The 21199-nt window shown below is 38.0% G+C and overlaps 1 protein-coding gene across 1 annotated transcript; it reads left to right on the forward strand.

Annotated features, from left to right (window-relative positions):
• The first annotated feature begins 1019 nt into the window (after positions 1 to 1019).
• On the forward strand, positions 1020 to 19529 carry LOC132984322 (uncharacterized). Its single transcript, XM_061051116.1, has 3 exons — positions 1020 to 1307; positions 2274 to 2504; positions 18589 to 19529. Exons 1-3 carry the CDS (start codon positions 1158 to 1160, stop codon positions 18739 to 18741), a joined length of 534 nt encoding a protein of 177 aa, XP_060907099.1. The 5' UTR covers positions 1020 to 1157; the 3' UTR covers positions 18742 to 19529.
• The last annotated feature ends 1670 nt before the right edge of the window (positions 19530 to 21199 follow it).

The following is a 21199-nucleotide window of genomic DNA, read 5'->3' on the forward strand; positions in this document are numbered from 1 at the left end:
CGCCCCCATTGGCCCATCCCTGGTCATTTATTGGCTGGATGTAATGAAGGAGCCTGCAGCATCAAGCTGACCGGAAATGAGAATTTTTCCTAATAAAAGCCTAAAATAACTCACTGCGGATTGTGTGTCAAATTTGTTAAAGCTCGATTTTAAAAACGTTACTTTTACAAGATGAAGATGTAGTGGGTGTTTTCTTTCGGTCATTTTTAAACACTCTATATTTAGTTTTATTTTTGAAGAACTGTTTCATAATAAAATGTCTGATTCTCCGGAGTTTATGCCTGCAACTTTTGATACATGACATATGCCTGTTTATTGTGGACAATGCAAGCCTGTTAATGGCATGTCAAGAGAATTTTCAAAGTAAAGTGATGTTGCCAAATAACCATCGAACAAGAAAACCTTTTTATTTATTTGTTTCAAAAATGTTTATTTTAGAATCATTTTAATACAACCTAAATCATTCCTCCCTGCTGCAGTCAGACTCTTCTAACAAGCCTAGTAGAAATATTATCAACAATTTATTAATTCCAATGTGCAATAACAAACTCATCCATTCTTGTGAAATGTGTTCACTGTATTTATGTTTGAATGTACAATACTAATATGCAACAGCTGCATTTCTGTAACTGTTTTGGTTTTTATTAAACTACTTGGATGTTGGTTCACTGCTTACACATTTTACTGTATATACTGAACATTTCCACTCAATAAATCTATAGGCTATCTTATTTTATAACTAATAATAATAACAACAACAACAACAAAAATAATAATTATATTAATACATAACCTAATTACATTATTTTTCTTGTGCGTTGTTTAGTCTAGCACAGAGGGAAAACTCACTCCATATAACTATTACGACGTCCTTGATGCTTCAATACAGCGGGCTATCAATTTTATAAGGCCAAATGAAAAAGCGTGATCATTTTAGACAGTGCCTTTAATTTGAAAGTTCAATCCGGAAATTGGTCATTTATGTTGTTTTTCTTGACGCTGGACAGAACATTTCATCACTCCTCTGAAGTGGATGAAAGTTATTCACGACGTCACACCAGGAGTGCAACATCGGCAACACTTGAGGATTATAAAGGTGCTTTATAAAAAAAAAAAAGTAAGATTTTTTTTTTCTCTGGAAGTAACTTTCACGTTGCATGATGGACCCTGACAAGTCTGCGAGCGCCCCTCCAACGAACTGGACTGGTGAGAAGTCCTCCATGGGTCAGGCTGCCCCTCCGCCATACCAGGACAATCCACACCCATGGCACCCGCAGCCTGGCCAGGGATACCCGCCCCAGCCTCAGGTCAGAAACCCAGCTCACTGACCAGCAAGAATACAAATACAAGTTCATAATAAATAATCACTTTACAGCAGACAATACTTCTCAGCTTAGTATTTTGTTTTTGTTTGCTTTTATTATTTATTTATTTATTTATTTATTTACCCTTAACGTTTCCAAATATGGTGAAAACGGCAATGACAGTGCATTTTTAATGTTAATCACTTTAAAATATATTTTGTCTGTGTAGAAGAATGTAAAAAGAAATAAACGAGACGTAGCCTATCCTACATATGCAATAATATATTTATTTCAGCTTTAACAGTCCTTAATGACGACTTTATGTTCCTGTTCGGACCGATGATATCCAAGTCACCGAATAAAAAAACACAAACACAAACACGGTGCTTTTGGAAAATATTTTTGAAATGTGTATAAGTAAGGCTATTTTTCTTTGAGGATGAACAGTTACTGTTATGCACTTATTTAAATTTTCATTACGGGTCTTGTGGACTAAAAAATGACTATCATAAAAGCCCCTGTGAGGTTTTTTAGGAAAACAGATGTTTTCAATCAGGAAACACTACCCACATGCAGCACAGATTAAGTTAAGACATGCATGACGTTTTAAGACAGAAACAGTATTAGTAAGTATTACTTTGCTGTAATGGCTATAGTTTGTTGTATTTCTGGTTGGTGGAAAAATCCTAACCAGACCACTGTAGACATATAAATAAGCAAGCAGGGGAAAAAAGGAAGGTTTTTACTATGTGGTAAATGTTTACAGCTGGTGTCTTGGGTTACTGTTAATCATCAAACCGTATTTTAACATTAGTTTCACTTCCTCAGTTCCACTGATCCCAAATCTAAATACTTTTGTTTCATGTAAACCCATTTCCACTTCTTCACAAACGTTTTATTGGCTTCACTTGGCACACCTGTTCAGTTTAGTTTTGAGTAAGTTGTTTTTCATGTTTTTTTGGCACGTAGGGTTATGCAACCCCGCCCCAGCAGTATGGAGGCCCAGGATATGGACCACAGCCTTTCCCTGTGGGTCAGCCGTACCCAGGCCAGCCGGCCAGCATCATTGTCCAGCCCACGCAGTATGTGACCCCGACCCCGCTGCAGCACCCTGTCAATGACTACCTGTGCTACTCCGTCTTCACTATGATCTGCTGCTGCCTGCCGCTGGGAGTTGCTGCTCTAATCTATTCTATCTCGGTGAGTTTGATACTATTTTGATTATTCTACAGGGAGTTTGAAAAAAGTAATCTGATTGGACGAGAGGCATTCCAGAGTGCTGATGTAAAGCACAACATCATCAGTCATGTGTATCACTCCACTACAGGTTTTCTGAATTCCCTTGATTAGCAATGAAGCTGGAGGTTTATGTCTGAAATGAGGAAGATGCTACCTCAGAATTACACTGGCAACCAAAACATGAGGTGATTTCTGGCCAAACAATTCTGGGTACTGGCAGTTTCCTGAGAACTACACATTATGGGAAGGTTTTTTTTCTTTCTGCAATCGCACCGCCATGGCACCGACTCTGAAGCAGGAATTAAAAAGGTTCCTCTTAATGGGGTTTTATAGAACTAAAACAGTTCATAGTTCCTGTGGTGTGGAATTAATAAAAATGGAGGAGGGTTCCACCAGTTCCTAGAACTATGAAAAAGTTCCTGCGGTGCAAAAAACGCCTCATGATGTGGTCGATGGAAACACACAGAAGAGTTTACATTAAAGTAAGTAGCTGCTCTGGTGAAATGAGGAGACAAACACAGCTGTGCTATGTTGACATTGTTGTTCTGATCAATTTCCACCAAAACTTGAAAGGCAATAAGAGAAGTTCCTCAGTGTGTGTGTGTGTGTGTGTGTGTGTGTGTGTGTGTGTACGGCAATTTGACGAGAGTTAATAGAAGGGGTGGGGGAAGGGCAGTGGGATGCTTAAAAAGTAATGGTGAAGGCGTTTCCTGTTCCTGAATGTTTTTTTGTCTGAATCTGTTTATCTGCATTTTCTGTGATTTTTCAATCAGCCAGTTTAAAAAGAAGTTGTGCTCTCTAGGGCTGCACAATCAATCACACATGTACCATTATCACTATAGATTCATTCAGAGCAAACACAGGACAATAGTCTGATTTGATGTCATAAATAAGAAAAAATGTTTTGTCTAAACAAGCAGTGCTTTCACAACCAGTATATGTGAACATTGTACCCATTCATGTAAAATGATGGAGGCCTTAGAATAAAGTCTGTGCTTTCACACTATTTTGATGCATTTAGATGAAAAGCTAGCTATCAGCTAAAACTCACATTAATTGGTGACAATTTATGGCTTTTATATTATAATCCTAATATAGAACAATGTCATCACACATCGTATATTTTTCTTATTTGTTAATTGCAATTTGGAGTTAGAAGAATCCTCAAAAACATGCACAAAGGCAACAGTGCAAATCTTGTCCCCTGTTTTGAAATGTTTGCCCCCCTAGCACTGCTATGCTTATGAATATCCATGATAAGTTCCTCACTAATTCCCTGTTTGTTTGTTTTAAAGAAGCCCTCTGCTTGCTGTTAGGGTGAGCTGTAATGACTTTGTTTTTGCTCTGTCTCTGATTTAAAGGAGAAATGTTTCCATGTGGGTGGTGTTTAATCGTCCTCAGAAAAACACTTCAGGGGAGACACTGAAACACAAGCCACCTGTGTGTGTGTGTGTGTGTGTGTGTGTGTGTGTGTGTGTGTGTGTGTGTGTGTGTGAGAGAGAGAGAGAGAGATTACTAGGGAGTGGCTGTACGGTTGTGCACTCTATGTAGCAACCTCTGCCATCAGTGTGTGGGTGAATGTGATACAATGTAAAAGAGCTTTGAGCGGTCTGAAAACCGGGAGAGTGCAGTCCATATACTGACCACAGAGCTGCAGAGATAAGATGATGAATTTGACATTTGTATAATGGAGTACCACCAACATGCCAAGGGACTACAGATGGACGTTAGCTTATACAATCTTTATACAGTTATACAAACATGTTTATGCTCGTTAGTGTGCACTGTCCCTTTTGTTATTTAAATAAAAAATCCATAGTGCACTGATAGGTAAACAAAAACTATAAAAACCACTAACAATTATTTAAACTTAAATTAATCTGTTATTTTGTTATTATGAATCCAGTTGTTGTTTGGTCTTTAAATTACAAAAAAGGGAAAATGCCCAGGAGAAAAACCCAAAATATTCACAAGGCAGGTATCAAAGATTCTGTTTATCTCATGAAAAGTGGATGAGGAAAAAATATTCTAAATAGATAAATTAAATCTGTAGTTGTCCGTTCCTGAGTATCCCTGGCCTATAGGACACTGCATATGACTTCCTCATATTCAAAAAAAAACAGCTTGACTGATATTTTGACTAATAGTGGAAGTGAAGCCTCACAGGACCTGGTTTAACCTGTTTGACATTTTTTCTTCCCTTTTGTTTTTTTGTATATTCTTTGTCTGAGTAACTGCCATCAAGTGCTCAACCAAGCAGAGTAAGAAATAAATGAACTGAACAGGCAGCTGCAGTGAGATTCGCATATGAGCACAGTGATCACATAGATGTAAATGATATATTATTAAGCTGTTATGGACATTTTTGAAGCAGACATGCAGCTTAAACTATGATCAGTGAGTAACTGTTCAGAGTAGGAACACATTGAAAGCTCATTAAGATCCTGTAAACAAACTTCCCCCAGTGTGTTTATGTTGAACAGGCGTACATTCTTAAGCTTCAGGAAGTGAAAGAGCTCTTGTTGCTTTTCCTTTTTTTTGAGTGGGGGTACTTCTGTACTGAAAGGGCCTGATTTACTAAGATCCCAATTAAAGAGTACTAAATTGCGTGTTCGTTTCAACAAATTGCACGTTTGGTTGGTGGGCGTTTTGCGGGTGATCTACTAAGACAATTTGCGTGAATGACACCAGGTGCAAACCTTGTGGAGGCGGTACTATTTAAGTTAGGTTTTTGCGTGTTCTACTGGTTTACATCATCACGGAGAGTTTGGACGGAAAGCAGGACGACTGCTAGCGCAAAATAGGTATTAGTGGAAGAGGCAAATAAACGTACAGTATTTTCGAGTTATAGCAGATAAAACTGAATATTACAAAAAGAAAATTTGGTTTACAAGAAAACCTCGTTATTAAACAGGGCCTCTCTTTTCTTCCCTCCATCTTTTGAAGATGAATTGTCATACATTGCGCAGAAGGTGCGAGCTGTCTCCCCTGTGGCGCTCAGGCTCAACACTCGGCACATTGTTGCGCACCAGACAGCTGGCCAGCGCTGTGTCTGATCGGACATAAATGCTCTGGAAAGAGGTATCGAAGATGGGAGTACAAGCAGTGGTGAGGTCCCCCAATCCAAGCGTAGCAGCAGCGGGCTGTAGAGGGAGGAGACGAGCGCACTATGGAGAGGAGCGCACCAGAGGGGGCGAGCTGGGGGAGAGACGCGCAGCCCGAGAAAAAGGAAATCCTCAGTTTAAAAAATAATGTTGGCGAAATGAGGGAAATAGGAAGAAATAAATGTCAATGTTGAAATTCTTTAGAATGCAGAGGCTGTGGATGTTCAGGAAATAGGCAACAATATAGTTTAATCGTGGTGTTTCCTGCTGTCATTCCAAACATATTAACATGTGTGGGGAATAACGCTATCTGTATGCCTTCTTTTATTGAGCCTCTGTCTCCTCCTAACTTCAATAACAGCAGTCTGTTGTGTGTAACACTGGTCTCCTGGATTAGCACGTTCTTTTCAAAGGTGTTAAATACAGACACCGTCACAATCACCGCAGTTTTTGTCAGGCTTGGTAAATCATAATGCGTGTACTAACTTCAGTTCTTGGCATTTTCTCCTCCCAGTATTTTGCAAGCTAGGGCAGAAACGCCCCATATTGCATATTCATTAAGTCAAACGTACTAAATGGTCAGTGCGTGTTGTTTTGTTCTTATGAAAGAGCAATCCTCACATTTTTTGCTCGTGGTAGCCTATCAAAAAAATGTGTGTTTGCACACATTTTAAGACACGCAAACCTTTAGTAAATCAGGCCCAACGAGTTTAGGTTTTATTGGCCAACATACACACAAAGCACTGATTCATCTGTGATAAGCCAAAATCAACTCAGGGCTGTTATCGTTTGCTGGAAGTTGTTTAAATTCTGGCAAAAGATAGTGAGGCTAGTACTTCCTGTTTAAACTGTTACCATGGATGCCAAAACAACAGTCCCTTCATTACTGTTCATACTACAGATGTAGTCCTCATGGTAACTTCAGTCCAGAATCTGAAGATATATGAAGCACTTTATTCATGAGGTGTTGAAAACGGATCCTAAGGAAAGGCCTCGCCAGATCAACAAAGACATTCTATCAATCAAAAGTTTCTCAAGTTACTCCTATCTCTTAAATAAATAATTGAGAAGAGTAAGTAATAGATACATGCAGAAGATGTCAATGTGGGAATCTAGATTTTCAAGGATTCACCTCAAAAATGTATTCCTCCCAAGTTGTCTTTGGCAAAAAGCAAAAGTTTATCTCAGAACCTGTAGAGATAAACTGCACAGGGAGAAACCACGAGAGGCAGGGCTCTCTCAAGCTACTGTGTGGAGCTTGTGATTTAGTGTTGACCCTGTGCACCGTATTGTTTTTTCTTCTCTATATAGAAGTGTTATGGGGAAACAAACCTCAGTCCTTTGTTCATTAAGCATCCAAAGGAATATCCATGGAGAATCTCTGATAGTAAATTAAGCAGCTTGCAGTTCATTGTCTGACACCAGTTTATAAATCTTCTAGTGTCTTCTTCTTTGCTCTTGTAGGTCGTATTGAGGCCTCAGTTTTACTTCCAGTCTTTCATAATAACAGGTTAAACACTCCTCACTGCTTATTGTACTTTGGTGGGACTGAACCTTTAAATTACTTTACTGAAAGGGGCTGATTGACCTTTACTGAAGCATGTATGGAACTGAGAATTCAATGGTCCATGAATATCACTTCCTACACAGGTGTGATCACATGTCTGTACGTGACTAAGCTGTCTGTACTTCTGCAGCTCAGCACGGGACTTTTAACTGATGTTTAACCCATAAAAGGGTATTTTATTTCTTATTGAGTCAGTGCTGCATAAAGAGATAACGAGACTCATCCTGAGGGGTTAAGACCTGAACTGAGTGTTGTGTAAATGTTTACCTTCAGCTTGTTTGTGTGGAGCCTCATGGAAAAACCCATGATGACCTCACTTGTTGGTTTTTTTCTTACTGGACACTGTGACTCCCAAATCTTTTTGGCTTTCCTTTTCTCTGAACAGAAACTCAACCTTTCCTCCCATCCTGTTTAAACTGAAATAAATGGTGTTTATACAGAGTGCACACTGCTGATAAGCTGAATAGATGCCATTCTTTTTTCTTTTTTTTTACCCAAAGTATGATTTTGCAGATTAGTTTTATCAGATTTTAAAATATTTTCATCTGTATAAACTCAGTAAGTTAGCAAAACGTACAGAATAAATGGGAATATCTCAATTAGATTTTCCCATTCTTTGACTAGAATACAAACAAAACAAAGCTGTTTGAACAAAGTTGAGTACATATTGTAACTTTTCTGTCATGTACACGGCTGTATCTCGTTTTATTTTCACACAGCATATCAGCTTTACTGACTGGAGTTTTAAACTTAAGCCTAGCGCACACTAAAAGATTTTTAAAAATCTGAAGTGATTTTGAAAATGTGAGAGACCCCACACATGTCGACAAATAAAAACACATTTAACAGTATTGCTCCTATAGTGTGTGGTCTCTGCGCACACAATTCATATTATTCAAACCTGACTTAAGAGTTCATTATCATGATGGTCAAGCTAAATGTGGCGAGCTGTTAGCTACCTGGTACATCCATTGCGGCGGCAATTTCAGTCGAACTCCTTTACTTGTCAGTTTGGTTTTGTAATGTTTAGAGGACATGATATAAACACTTGTGTTGTTGCCACAAATCAACAAGTTGGTGACTAACGCCTGTCTAACTTTAAGCTTCTCGTTTGCTGTCATCACAACGGTTAAGTTTGTTGTGCTTCCTGCTTCAGTTAACTTGCTTCCTGATATTATTTTTCTGTTCCACTTGACAATCCAAAGAGTACGTGCTCGGCTGTCCTCGGTGTTCTCCCCACAAATCAGTATTTCTAATCTTAAATATTTAACATGCTTAAAATGTTTGATTTCAAATCTGTTATTTGTCATGGATAAATGGAGTTTATTTAGACATGCTTCTTGTACTGTCTTTAACAGGTCAGATTTAACACTGTATAAACAGTATCATTTCAACAGTTAATGATCGGCATTAAGCCTGAGGACATTTCCCAGAGTTGCTTAATTTTATAGTCTTGTAGTGATTTCCAGTAAGTCTGACTTGAACTGTTGTTGACCTTGGCTTCTCTTGGCTTCTATGTCTTCAATGTCTTCTCTTTTTCTGCTTTTCCTTCTGTCTTTAGAGAAGTCTCTCTCTCTCTCTCTCTCTCTCTCTCTCTCTCTCTCTCTCTCTCTCTCTCTCTCTCTCTGAACAGAGTGAGTCCAACCCTCACTCAAAGCGATATACACAGTGTCTGTGATTATAAACTGTCAACTCCATTTAGCTTGATAAATACTCAGACATGGGATTAAGTGCAAACAATACAAGTTATACTGTAGATCACTGGTGAATGCAGAAGCCAGTTAAGTTCATCGACTACCACGGCTCAAAGTGTACTCCAAATGGTTGGAACACGATGTGGTCATCTTGTTTAAATAAGGCCCGGGTAAACAAAGCCAGAGCTGCTACATGACGAAGATTGAGAGGTGGAAGGGGGCAGGGCAGGTATAGATTGAATATGTGGGATAAAAAAATCAACAAATATTATGGTTAATCTGAAATCAGAATATATGTTGATTTTTAATGTTTATTAGTAATGCAAAAATAATAATAGTAATAATTCCAGAAACTCCTTTGACAATATTTACTGGAGTGTTCTCTCTTGGTTTGTTGTTGCTCCTGTGAACAACATTTTACAATATCACATGGTCCTGAGGATTTCGCTGACTGGCACTCAATAAAATGGTTGCAGAGAGGAGGGAGAGAAAACAGAGCCCGCTTCTGTGCAGTCATTTTAGATCTCTAGGGGTCGATGGCTTCTAGAGTCTCCATTGTCCTCTTCTTTGGCTCCAAAATGACGGAAGAACTGAGAGGTTATCGAGAAAAGTGACAGAGAATAAAGAATTGAAATGGGGCGGAGAGTTTGAGAGAGAAAGAGAAGCAGAACAAAGAGGGATAGTCATGTATCGGCGGTGCTTTATTGAGACATTTTGGAGAATTCATCGCTGGGAGGCTGAACAGAAAACAAAAAAATGCAGAGACAGGAACAAGATAGAGGAAAAGCAGACAAGGAGAGAGGGGAGTGGAGGAGAGATATGGGGCTGCTGGATTTAGTCTCTCTTGACATTTTATCTCTTGGTATTTCAACCATGAGGGAAAAGAGAGCAAAGTAACTGCTCTATCACATCTTATCGAGACGATGCCTTGATGTTCATTTCTCGTTAAGATTTTTTTTCCTTTATGGATTGACTTAAAAAAAACAATGCTTGGATGTCTACAAAATTAAGCGATGATTTTTAGTCAGCTGCAGTTGTAGTGGGTCTAAGTGTTATTCACAGTAAGGTGCATAGCTGACCTGATTGAGGGTTGGGCCTGGTGTAGCTGTTTGTCAAGAGGGTTAAGACCCGCCTTAGCCCCAACTCTTGGCCGAGGGGAAATTCTTTTCCACAGCACCGTTACTGTCCAAACAGACAAGTCCCACCAAAGAACATTCACACCCAAAACACACAGAGTATAACACAACAAACAGAATTAGACAACAGTCAAAGGTTCGTTGACTGAAAGTTAGGCTGAGAAAGCATTTCCAGCATGGTGATTTGGTGATTGCCATCGACGGGCTTCCAAAGCCCCCTGCAGTATCAGATGGGTGATGTCACTCAGGCTTGGTCCATTAATATTCAATGTATGTTACAATGTGTAATTCCTGTGATTTGGGTGTGGAACTTCTTGCTTCAAGTACAACCAGTAATTTGCTTGTGATAAACAAAACTGATTCAGGCTGTAGTGAGCTATGAAGTTAACGTTACAACACATTGAGGTAAACTGAATATAGTTTCATTAGAATGTGGATCTTGAGATATGTTTGAACATTGCTCAAAGCATATTGTGCAATGTCCACTTTTTTTATTCCATGCAGTGGGATTTATAGTGGTCTGTTGTTGGTCCCAGTTCATGTTTCTGGTGATAAATTCTTCTCGGCCTTGATTATATCTTTCACAAAATGAGAATTATTTCCTACTGATATCAGCATGGAGAGTTGTAAAGCTGACCACTGGAACAACAAGACAAGAGAGGCTTTTGTAAGATCAGACATCAGCGCTCTGTCTCCAAGCCACTCATACTTTCTGTGACTGCACCATCAAACAGCCCTTTGTTTCTCCAAAACATGAGCTTTCCTCTTAGCTTAGCTCTTATTGACAGTAAAGGAATACCCAGACAGTATTTGGCAGGAGTCCTTACAGGATTTGAACATCCTGTCCCTTATCAGAATCAGGACTCTGCAACAATAATGAAACTAATCCTAAAGTTTACTTAGCACTGTAAAGACTGGTAAGCTAGTCAACCTAAATGCTGATGCAGAAAATAGGGTTGTTTTCGGCAGAAGAAGTCACCTGCTCGATAGACTCAAGTTTTTTTCATGGTCAAACAAAATAAAATCGTAGTAGTTTGGGAGTCTTACAACTCAAGAAAGATTAGCCATAATCAGGTTATAAACTATGTTTCTAAGTGACACCACAAGAGGGACTACTCACGAGAGTATAAATATTGTCATTTGAAAAACGACACAGTAAAATAGAAACAGGGGAAAAACACAATCACATTTTCACACTATATTAATTGTTCACACATATTGTGTTATTTTAGTGATGCAAAGGAAACAACGGTTGCACTGTGGAGCTTTTTGAGACGTTTGTTTCAACATACTTCCAACACCAGATAAATTCCTCTTCACATCATCATCACATTTCACAAATCTACAAAAAAACATATTTTCCATCATAACACTCCTTTTCTGTCTGATAAAATGAGATTAGATCAAATAAGATTAGAAAGACATTTAGAGGGCCCGATTGATATGAGATTTTTGGGTCCGATACTGATATCGATATTAGGGGGAGAAAAAATCAGATACCGATATATTGGCTGATATCTTTCTTGGCTCCCCGATCTGTAGAGATAAATAAAGATATAGGTATATTACTGCGTTGTTCCCTCAAATGCAGTTATCAAACACTTGTGGAAAAGATATAAAATGAAAACAAGATGGTCACTCGACTGGAAAGCAACCGTGCATGTAGGTGCGTCACCGCTTGACATGGTGATAATGCTTGTTGTAATCTATATCGTACTCTCTGCTGGTGAAAAAGAACTGCTAGTGTAATACAATGAAACTCAAATGGAAAGCTATTTGACTGTTTAATAAATCTAGTGATATCATATCTGCAATAAAAGTAGCAGTTACCGATAGTCACTGGATAAGCTAGTATCGGCCGATATTATCGACTGGCCAATTAATCGTTGTGCTCTAATTATTTATAGACTTTATTTACTCCCCAATGGATGAATATACAAGTCATAAAACTCTTTGTGTAAAATCTGTATTTATACTTCTTTATTCAGTTCAGAGGTATTAGAGATTAATTTGTTTACGTGACGTGACACTTATTAATATTTTTATTCATATTAAGCTGCAATTTGTGTGAGAGAGAAAAGAAACAGAGATCTGAGCTGGGGGTTCAGCTTTTGCTCTCCTGTTTGCCAGCCAGTTGCTAACTTTGTGCTAACTGCATGCTGGGTACTTGTTGTACAGTTGTTAATCTGAGCTTCATCTCCTGAAACAGCTGCTGCCTGTTGCAAATAAGGCTGATGAGAGAAAGATCACAGGTCAGAAATCAAAAACTATGAGCTTAAAGACGGGGAAAAGCCTCATGGAGCTGAGAGAAACTAAGAATTCTGGTGCTAAATCTCTGTGGGACACATTTATTTATAAATGTGGCTTTAAGGTTGAATGAGTAATCCAAGAATCCTACGAGTAACTGAGCTACCTGGCTCTACGTATTCAATAATACAAACACAAACTAATAAACATCAGTGTCTTTTTTCTGACCGAGTGAGGTTCCAGGTCTCAATTCAGAAAGCCACACTGTAATTGATTCCAGATGTGGAATTTTAAAGACCTACTTAGCCGACCGTAAAAAGCTGAAATCACGCATAGCTCACTTTGAGGAAGTGGGCAGCCCTGAAACATGCTGCAGCCTCACAGCTACGTCTGTTTGGTATTTTTGAGCCACAGTGGCCTTGTGAGCTCTGGTTATCTCTAACACATACCTGCAGAACACAACGCCTGTGGCCCTGAATCTGTAAAAGGCCCTTTCACACATGTGCACTCCTGAACATTTCCTGACATTGTCCAGTTGGGCTGCATGTGTGCCTAGTAAAATGTCTGAAGTGTGGGCGAATGGGTGTGTGAGCATAGTTGGTAATAGTCTGGAACATTCAACACAAGCAAGTAGGCAGGGTGTTGGCGATTTGCTTTACACTCTTTACTTCTCGCCTCAGTCACCAGTAGTATGTTTTCCACAGTTGTGTTTGTCTTGAAAAGGCATTCCTATACATGTTGTAGTGATATTAACCCAGAAACAGTCATCGTCACTGAAGACTCCTCCTTCTCCGTCCTGCAAGTATCGATGCAGATAGATGTTGCAGAATCGATATGGCTGCTAAGCTGTGATGACAGTTTTTTAAGACACTTAGATTAGAAAGACATTTAGAGGGCCCGATTGATATGAGATTTTTGGGTCCGATACTGATATCGATATTACCGATATATTGGCCGATATCTTTCTTGGCTCCCCGATCTGTAGAGATAAATAAAGATATAGGTATATTACTGCGTTGTTCCCTCAAATGCAGTTATCAAACACTTGTGGAAAAGATATAAAATGAAAACAAGATGGTCACTCGACTGGAAAGTAACCGTGCATGTAGGTGCGTCACCGCTTGACATGGTGATAATGCTTGTTGTAATCTATATCGTACTCTCTGCTGGTGAAAAAGAACTGCTAGTGTAATACAATGAAACTCAAATGGAAAGCTATTTGACTGTTTAATAAATCTAGTGATATCATATCTGCAATAAAAGTAGCAGTTACCGATGCAGATAGATGTTGCAGAATCGATATGGCTGCTAAGCTGTGATGACAGTTTTTTAAGACACTTGACCTATGGTGCAGTTCACAGCAACACCTCAGCCATTTAATATTTTAATGTATTTCTAGGATCTCCGAGGACCTGAATTGAAGTGTTTTAAGCTGTAGGATCCTTATACCTCTGCTGTTATTCTCAACAATAAAGAACAGCTGTTAAAGTGAATTGTAAGTTGACACGGTCGTTATCCACATCAGTGTATATCACAATATGTATCGGGGGATTTTGGGTGACATGAAACATTCTAGTCGAGTTATGCTAAAAGTGTGGGAACGAATGACAGAGTGGAAAGTGGAAGTAAAACTGTGAATCACTGACCAAAAATGTCAAATGTTGAAATCCCAGACTCAACTCATACTCCGTCCTTACTTTCCTTTCATCATGGTGTGTGAAGAAAAGGCCCTGTTAGCGCTTCATATCTGTTCCATCCTCTCTTTCATCAGCTCCCTTCAGCTCTTCAGATCTCTGATTTTCTCACACAGTGAACCCCCTGCTCGTATATATCCACACTGACGCATATCGCTTTCTTTCATGGGAAGAAGCCAGGAAAGACACAGACAAAAGACATGCAAACACACTCACACAGACAGAGCACACACACAATACAGCAGGAAAATGAATACAGGTACACATGAAGATATGCAGCCAGTTGGGCAAAGCTGAGCCAATCTTCAAAAAAATCTATTTCAATTGAAATATGCATCAGTCTGTGTAATATCATCTAAGGGGATTGGTTTGCAGTGTGAGGATGCATTACAGCAGAGTCTTTATACATGCACCACAGTCAAGGGCTTTTTGTTTTATTTGTATAAAACTATTATATCAAACTTTTTAAAATCTTAATGCTGTTTTAGAAAACGTAGTATTCCTCCAAGTAGGCATTACGTTGTGTTTGTTTAATTTTTTAAAATATAAATGCAAAACAAAGTATGTTTCTTTTTCTGTTACAGACCTTAATTTGTCCTAAAAAAGAAAAAAAGATTCTGACCAGATGACACACTTCAACTTCTATACCTGGTCCAATATCTAACACTGTCAACTGTTCTATTGGACTACAGTCAAAAACACTTTCCAGTGACAAAAACTATCATTGGCCTAGTCTATTTAAAGGAAAATCAATCTGGTGCATGTCTATTCCAAAATGGCATACATTAAAAGAATCTGATTCTTATTATCCTCACTGAGCCCGCTTTATTATTTCAGTACATTTTAGACTTTCTCCTACACCCTTGTATTTACTTATTCCTTTTAAATATCTTAGCTTCTTAAAAATCCCCTGGTTCATTGATTCTAGTGGCCTTGTATCCACCCGTCTTCTGGTTCTTTAAATGTTATGTTGTCTGTCTTTTACTTGATTCTCTAATGACTGGATGTCATTGTAAATGACAGTTTCCCCTCAGTCATTTCTGGCATATAAAGAGAGGTTGAATGAATGAATGAATATGATAAGTAAAATATGGTCCCATTTATTACATATTACCCTTTGGTGTTGTCTTTTGTTGTTGTAGTTGTTGTCGTTCAACTTATTTATCACAAGAATCTTCCAGAGAAGGATATTTGGATCTGAAAATACCTCAAATTGAGTTTTAACTTACAAGGTAACTTTGAAAGTATTGGTTCATAGATACGTTGTCTTTTAGAAATAAACATTTTAGAGCACTGGCTAAAATCACATGAAGCATTAACTCGATAAACGTTTTTAGTATTTGCTCTACATGCACAGCTGTGTTGACAGTTTCTGATTTACTTTCAGATACTTTGGTGTAGAGGGAAATAAATACACACAAACACACACACACACACACACACACACACACACACACACACACACACACACACACACACACATACACACACATACACACACACACTGATTGATAAAGGAGAACACACTTCCAAGAGTTAGTCGTTCTGCTGTTGTTTTAACTTTCTGTGTGTGTTTTATTCTTTCCTTTATTGTAGTATAAATAAACCTGTTGGGTTTCGTACAGTTTAAAAGGATCAGTTTTAATACTGCCAATTACAAGAATTCCTGTTCAAGTTACAGGCTATAATTATGGTTTTGTTAATAGTATAGTAGGTAGGCGCGGGAATCAATGAATTGTGCAACCCCTTCAGCAGTTAAAAATTAAAAAAGCATATCTAAAATATCAAATTCAAAATATCAATACTTGGCTCCCATGAGACCATATAATCGCCACACAAAATATCGTAATACTATACTGTATCGATCTTTTACCCCATCTCTCATAGTAGGTAAAGTAATGCTATTGGAAAGGCTTTGAAGGGTTGTATATATTGGTTTAACAGTTGAATATCCAGTTTTTAATGAATGTGCACAGAGAACAAAGTTAACCAGTCAAATGTTTTGTATGTGCACACATACCTGGACAATAAAGCTGATTCTGAAGATCAAGGTCTCTGAGCAGAAAGATGCTTGTTACCACCATGTGACCGTCACACTTTTTTATTATTATATTGTTCTATTCTGCAATCAGGGAAGGAGTTGCAAAGGTTTTATATTGGAAAGCAGTGAAACACAGAAGTAAAGCCAATTGGCTGAATTTCTATTTAATATAATTTTCCATACGAGTGACTGTTAAAAGATGGAAAGTTTCTTACTGACTGAAACAGATATGTATACTATCTGATTCAAATCTCCATTTGTTCCTTAAAGTGTGAGGTCACTTGAGTTGTTTTAGAAGCTTTTTACGAGTTCTCAGCATGTTTTGATCATCTTCATGTTGTGAATTTCATTTATGTGAACAGCATAACTGTGTCGGGATTATTTGGAAGGAAGGAAGGAATCTTTCTTCCTGTCACGTCTTCCTGTTAGATGTTGTGGAACATGTTTTGAAATTCTGTGTGACGAATACAGTAATGTTGCATTGCAAGTTATTGAGACAATTTTGGGACTTTCCACAACCAGCACTGCACATAGCATGGATAAACAACTGACTTGATTGTACTTGACTCTTAATTTGACTAACTGTTGACACTCACTCTGTTAACAGACCCCTAACTTTTATTTCTGTATATGTTTTTGCTCAAGACTTAACATTTATCACCTGTAAATTTCATACAGTTTTAGATGTCATTTAAAAGGCGGATTAAAAAATGTAAGACTTCCATGAATTTATCCTGAGTGATGTTAAAGTGATTAAAGACAGCCCTCTTAAAAGCGTCTCTCTGTGATTAAAACTTTGACATGTTGATTTAGCTGACCAACATTGCACAAATAATGTTTATATATTTCATGTACTTGAACTAAACTGTAGGTTAGAAGACATCATGAACGTTTCATTGAGTATTTCATGTTTGAGGATGTAGTTCCTTTTTTTTCCATGATCTAGCTGTCAAGCATGTCTTTTTTCCCAAATCGTCAACATGATCATTTCATTTTTCTGAGGTTACCAATACCAAAATAACAAGGTTGAATGTACTCTTCTTAAATTGTATCACTTAAAGGGGGCATATTATGATAAATCCACTCTTACAGTGTTTTTGAACACATATATCTGGGTAACCTGAGTGTCTACAGACCCATACAATGTGAAATAAACCCATCCAGTCCTTTGTTTGTGGTCTGCATAAGTCTTACAACGCAGAGAAAAATGCTCTGTTTCAAATGTGCTCTCCTTGGGATGTCACAGTGGGATTCTGGTATAAAAAAATCCCCTCCCCTGATATCTCCATGGACCCCACCCCCAGCCTAGAGCAAAACTTTTGAGCAAGTCGGCCATTTTTTATTCTCGCTAGCAAAGGATGTAGATGTCTACTACGAAAACTCAGGGGGGGCTCATTGCATTTAAAGAGACACACACACCAAAATGGAGCGTTCTGATAGAGCTGGTTTATACAGGGTCAAATATAAACCATAATGGAGCTACAGTAAGAAGATTTGTAGTTTAGGCTAACATTAACCCCAGGAGCATGCTAAAAACTGCTATGAAGCTTAATTCAGAAAATAGTTATCTTAGCTTAGCATAAACATGTAAACGTAAACTTTTTCCAGAGGATATATCATTTAAAAAAAATCTTACTTGAGCTGCGTTTACAAGATAAAGGACTGTTGGATCTGGACATTATCCTCTCAAAATAGTGTAGGGTTGTCACAGTTTTTTTGGTACAGGATGTGCAGCATTGAGTAGCTGGACAGTAGCAGGCAGGGCCTTCTCACAACACCGAACAAGCACACACAACACACACATGCAGTGGAATACACACCCAGACATAATCAAATAGACACAGGGATTCAAGAGGGAGTGGGAGTGAGAGTGGCTGTTTGATTAGATTATGACTGAGGGCTGCTGGTGTCTTGTTAAAGGCACAGAACTCATTATACCCAGACCTGTCTTAGCAGATGGACCACAGCTCTCTTGCTCCTTCAAAAATCAATACCATGATTTGTTCTAACAACATTAAAAACCCACCATATAATTTCCTTTCTCAAGAAAACAATGGACCTCACCTTCACAAACTGTTCTTAGTTCAGTTTTCAAGAATATTATAACATTCACCAAAGTTTCTTATCTGGGGTTTGGTCTTAGTAAAGAGAATAATCTACACACTCACATATGTACATCTGACTGTCAACATGCCTGGAAAAAGCAATGTGTTGTGTTTTGTTCTTGAATTCAGCTGTTGGATGTGGTCAAGGGTTTTAAAATGTGTTTCACAGTTTGATCATACAGCTTGAAGTTAATATCAAGAAAGAAATGCATGAAAAACAAACTGATTTCTGAGCATAGCTTTGTTTTTTTAGTTTGCATGCATTTGCACGCAGTTAGCAGCTAGCTGGTAAATATAGTGTGTGTGTGTGTGTGTGTGTGTGTGTGTGTGTGTGTGGATAGATAAAATCAGAACTTATTCTCAATGATGCAATATTTATACTGACCTCTTGTTTAAAACATTTTTTTTGCATATTTTCATACTTATTTTGACGATAAAACATCTTTCTGTCCTTCAGGCTCGTGAGGCCAACATTGTTGGTGACCGGATAACAGCCGAGCGGAGCAGCAGGACGTCCCGTACGCTTAACCACGTGGCCCTAGGAATCGGGATCGGGGTCTTCATCCTCACCATTGTCTACGTAGTGGTGATGACATCAATGCTTTACTAATAATTAAGACCACATGAACAACATCACCAACCATCAGGTAGAAATTTAACTTGAAAACAATTGGAACCCTAAAGTCACCTGAAGATCCTTAACGTTAGACAGGAAGTGTTTTTCGACACTTTTTTGATGGCAAAGCACTTAAACTTCATATCCCATCAGCGTACTTTGAGGTTGTGAGTTTCTCAGTAATGACGAATCATTTTGATTTGTAAAATAATTTCCAACTATGTAGTTTTAAAACCTGAGTCTGGGTTCAACACACTCAACACCACCTGCAGGGATCAAGTGTTATCCAAAGAGTTTTATATTTTGGAAAATAGCAAATAATACAATCCAGTTTATAATTTTCAGGGAAGTTCAGTTATTCAGTTCTGCAACTGAATGAGATTTATCAGATTGTACAATGGTAGACATTTTCCTTCCCTTTAAAATAAATATGTAAATACGCACTAACATCCCTTTATACTCTAAAAGTATAACAAGAAAAATACAAAGTATAAAAAAGTAACAAATATACCCCCTAAGGGAGACTTAGCTGAGTTTAGTTGAAGAAGGAGAAATAGTCAGAGTGAGCCTGTTTGTCGTCAAAGTGTATCTTGATGTGAGTTGCATGCTTCAGCAGTCCTCTTTTCACTGCAGCTGAATACAATCTGTCACTTTCTTTAAAGCAGCAGTCTGTTATCTATCACTGTTCCATGTAAGATCTGTGTTGACCATATCTGAAAACAACACGTTTTACTGCATATCAAATTTCTATATAAATAAACTTTATTAAGTGATAAACAACACTTGAACTGTGTGGTCTATTTAGATAGAGGTGAGTACTTTGAGATTTTTGGAGAACTCATAGTTGTGTGTTTGTACATATTTCATTAACTATGTTGATTTTAACAAAAGGACCTGGCTTATGTGGCATTACACATAAAAAAAAAACACTTTTTTGTTGTCAATGTTTTGTTTTTCAAAAGTTTAATGTTTTCATCTATCCAGTCACTTTTTAAGGGCCAAAGTTGCAATCATGTGATTAAATGACATCACATTTGACTTACTTTGTAAGCTTTAATGTATAATTATAATCTTTATAAGTTTGACCTGATTGGAGTGAACATACTTTGACTCCAGTTTTACATAAAAATATAAATCTACTATGTAAAGTACTTTAGATATATAACAAATAATGTACTACTGTTTAATCTTGAAAACAAGTATTCCAGTTGTTCTCTTGAGATCTTGACTTCTCTTCATATGTCAAGATAACAAAGCTGGTGTTCTCATTAAAACAGATGCACACATCTCATTATTCCAAAATAACAATACTTGTTTTCTCGTGATAACAGGATAATTATCTGGTGATTTAGAAAACAAAACAGGGACACGCAGAAACTGTTTTCTTACAATGGGCACAGAGGCGCCTCCCCCTCCAAACATTACTACTACTACTTACCTACTTAAACATGTGAGACATTAATCAATAAGACAATGCGTACATTGCGCCTGGTACGCACTACAGCACCTCAGCATTTATTCAAAATGGGTACTTCTTGGCTGAGGGGCGGAGACTAAACACAAGTGTTAAGTTCTTAAACTTTTGCAAAGCAGGGGACCTGGTCCTGAGGCTGCAGTGACCTTAAAGGGGACATATTATGAAATATCCACTTTGACATTGTTTTTGAACATATATTTGGTTAACCTGAGTGTCTTCCAACCCACAAAATGTGAAATAAATCCATCCAGTCCTTTGTTTGTGGTCTGCATAAGTCTTACAACACAGAGAAAAATGCTCCGTTTCAGATTTGCTCCACTCATGATGTCACAGTGGGATTCTGGTTAAAAAAAATAAAAAAAAACCTCCGCCCCCAGCTTTGAACAAAGCTTTTACGCAGGTCCGCCATTTTTATTCTCTCTACAGAGGAGTGATGTCTACCAGGAAAACTCAGGGGGGCTCATTACATTTAAAGAGACACACACACCAAAACGGAGCGTTCTGAGAGAGCTGGTTTATACAGGATCACAAACCTCCTCTGGTGCTTGATTCATGTTATATTTTGACCAAAGCACAGCACAGATGTTTCATTTAGACCACAGGGGGACTGTTTGAAAAGGTGCAACAGGGGTATAATATGTCCTCTTCAACATTGGTTTGTCTCATATTTTTCAGACACTCCCATTTTCATTGGCACCTAATTGGTATTGTTCTAATCATGTTTTTTCCTCTAATATGATTGGACAACTAATGCAGTCAGTCATGTTCATGGGTATTTTCCAAATAAACTTCATTAAAACATTGCCGTAAATATAAATACAGATACACAACTGATACTCCTGCCCTTTAGCTTACTGAGTGACCAATGGCACATCTGTAGCGTTACAGACAGTAGAGATGTTATTGAAACTATTATCATCTCTTAACATGCAATCTTTCAGCTCAAGTGATACCAGATAAATCAGTGGGGATCAC

Source organism: Labrus mixtus, chromosome 11 (genome assembly GCF_963584025.1).
Source record: "Labrus mixtus chromosome 11, fLabMix1.1, whole genome shotgun sequence".
In the NCBI taxonomy this organism is placed as follows: domain Eukaryota; kingdom Metazoa; phylum Chordata; class Actinopteri; order Labriformes; family Labridae; genus Labrus; species Labrus mixtus.

Bases quoted from the DNA above. Each gene is read 5' to 3' on its own strand.
- LOC132984322 (XM_061051116.1), top strand. From the start codon at position 1,158: ATGATGGACCCTGACAAGTCTGCGAGCGCCCCTCCAACGAACTGGACT. The intron at 1,308-2,273 runs GTCAGAAACCCA...TTTGGCACGTAG, and splicing joins GATACCCGCCCCAGCCTCAG to GGTTATGCAACCCCGCCCCA. The intron at 2,505-18,588 runs GTGAGTTTGATA...TCTGTCCTTCAG, and splicing joins CTCTAATCTATTCTATCTCG to GCTCGTGAGGCCAACATTGT.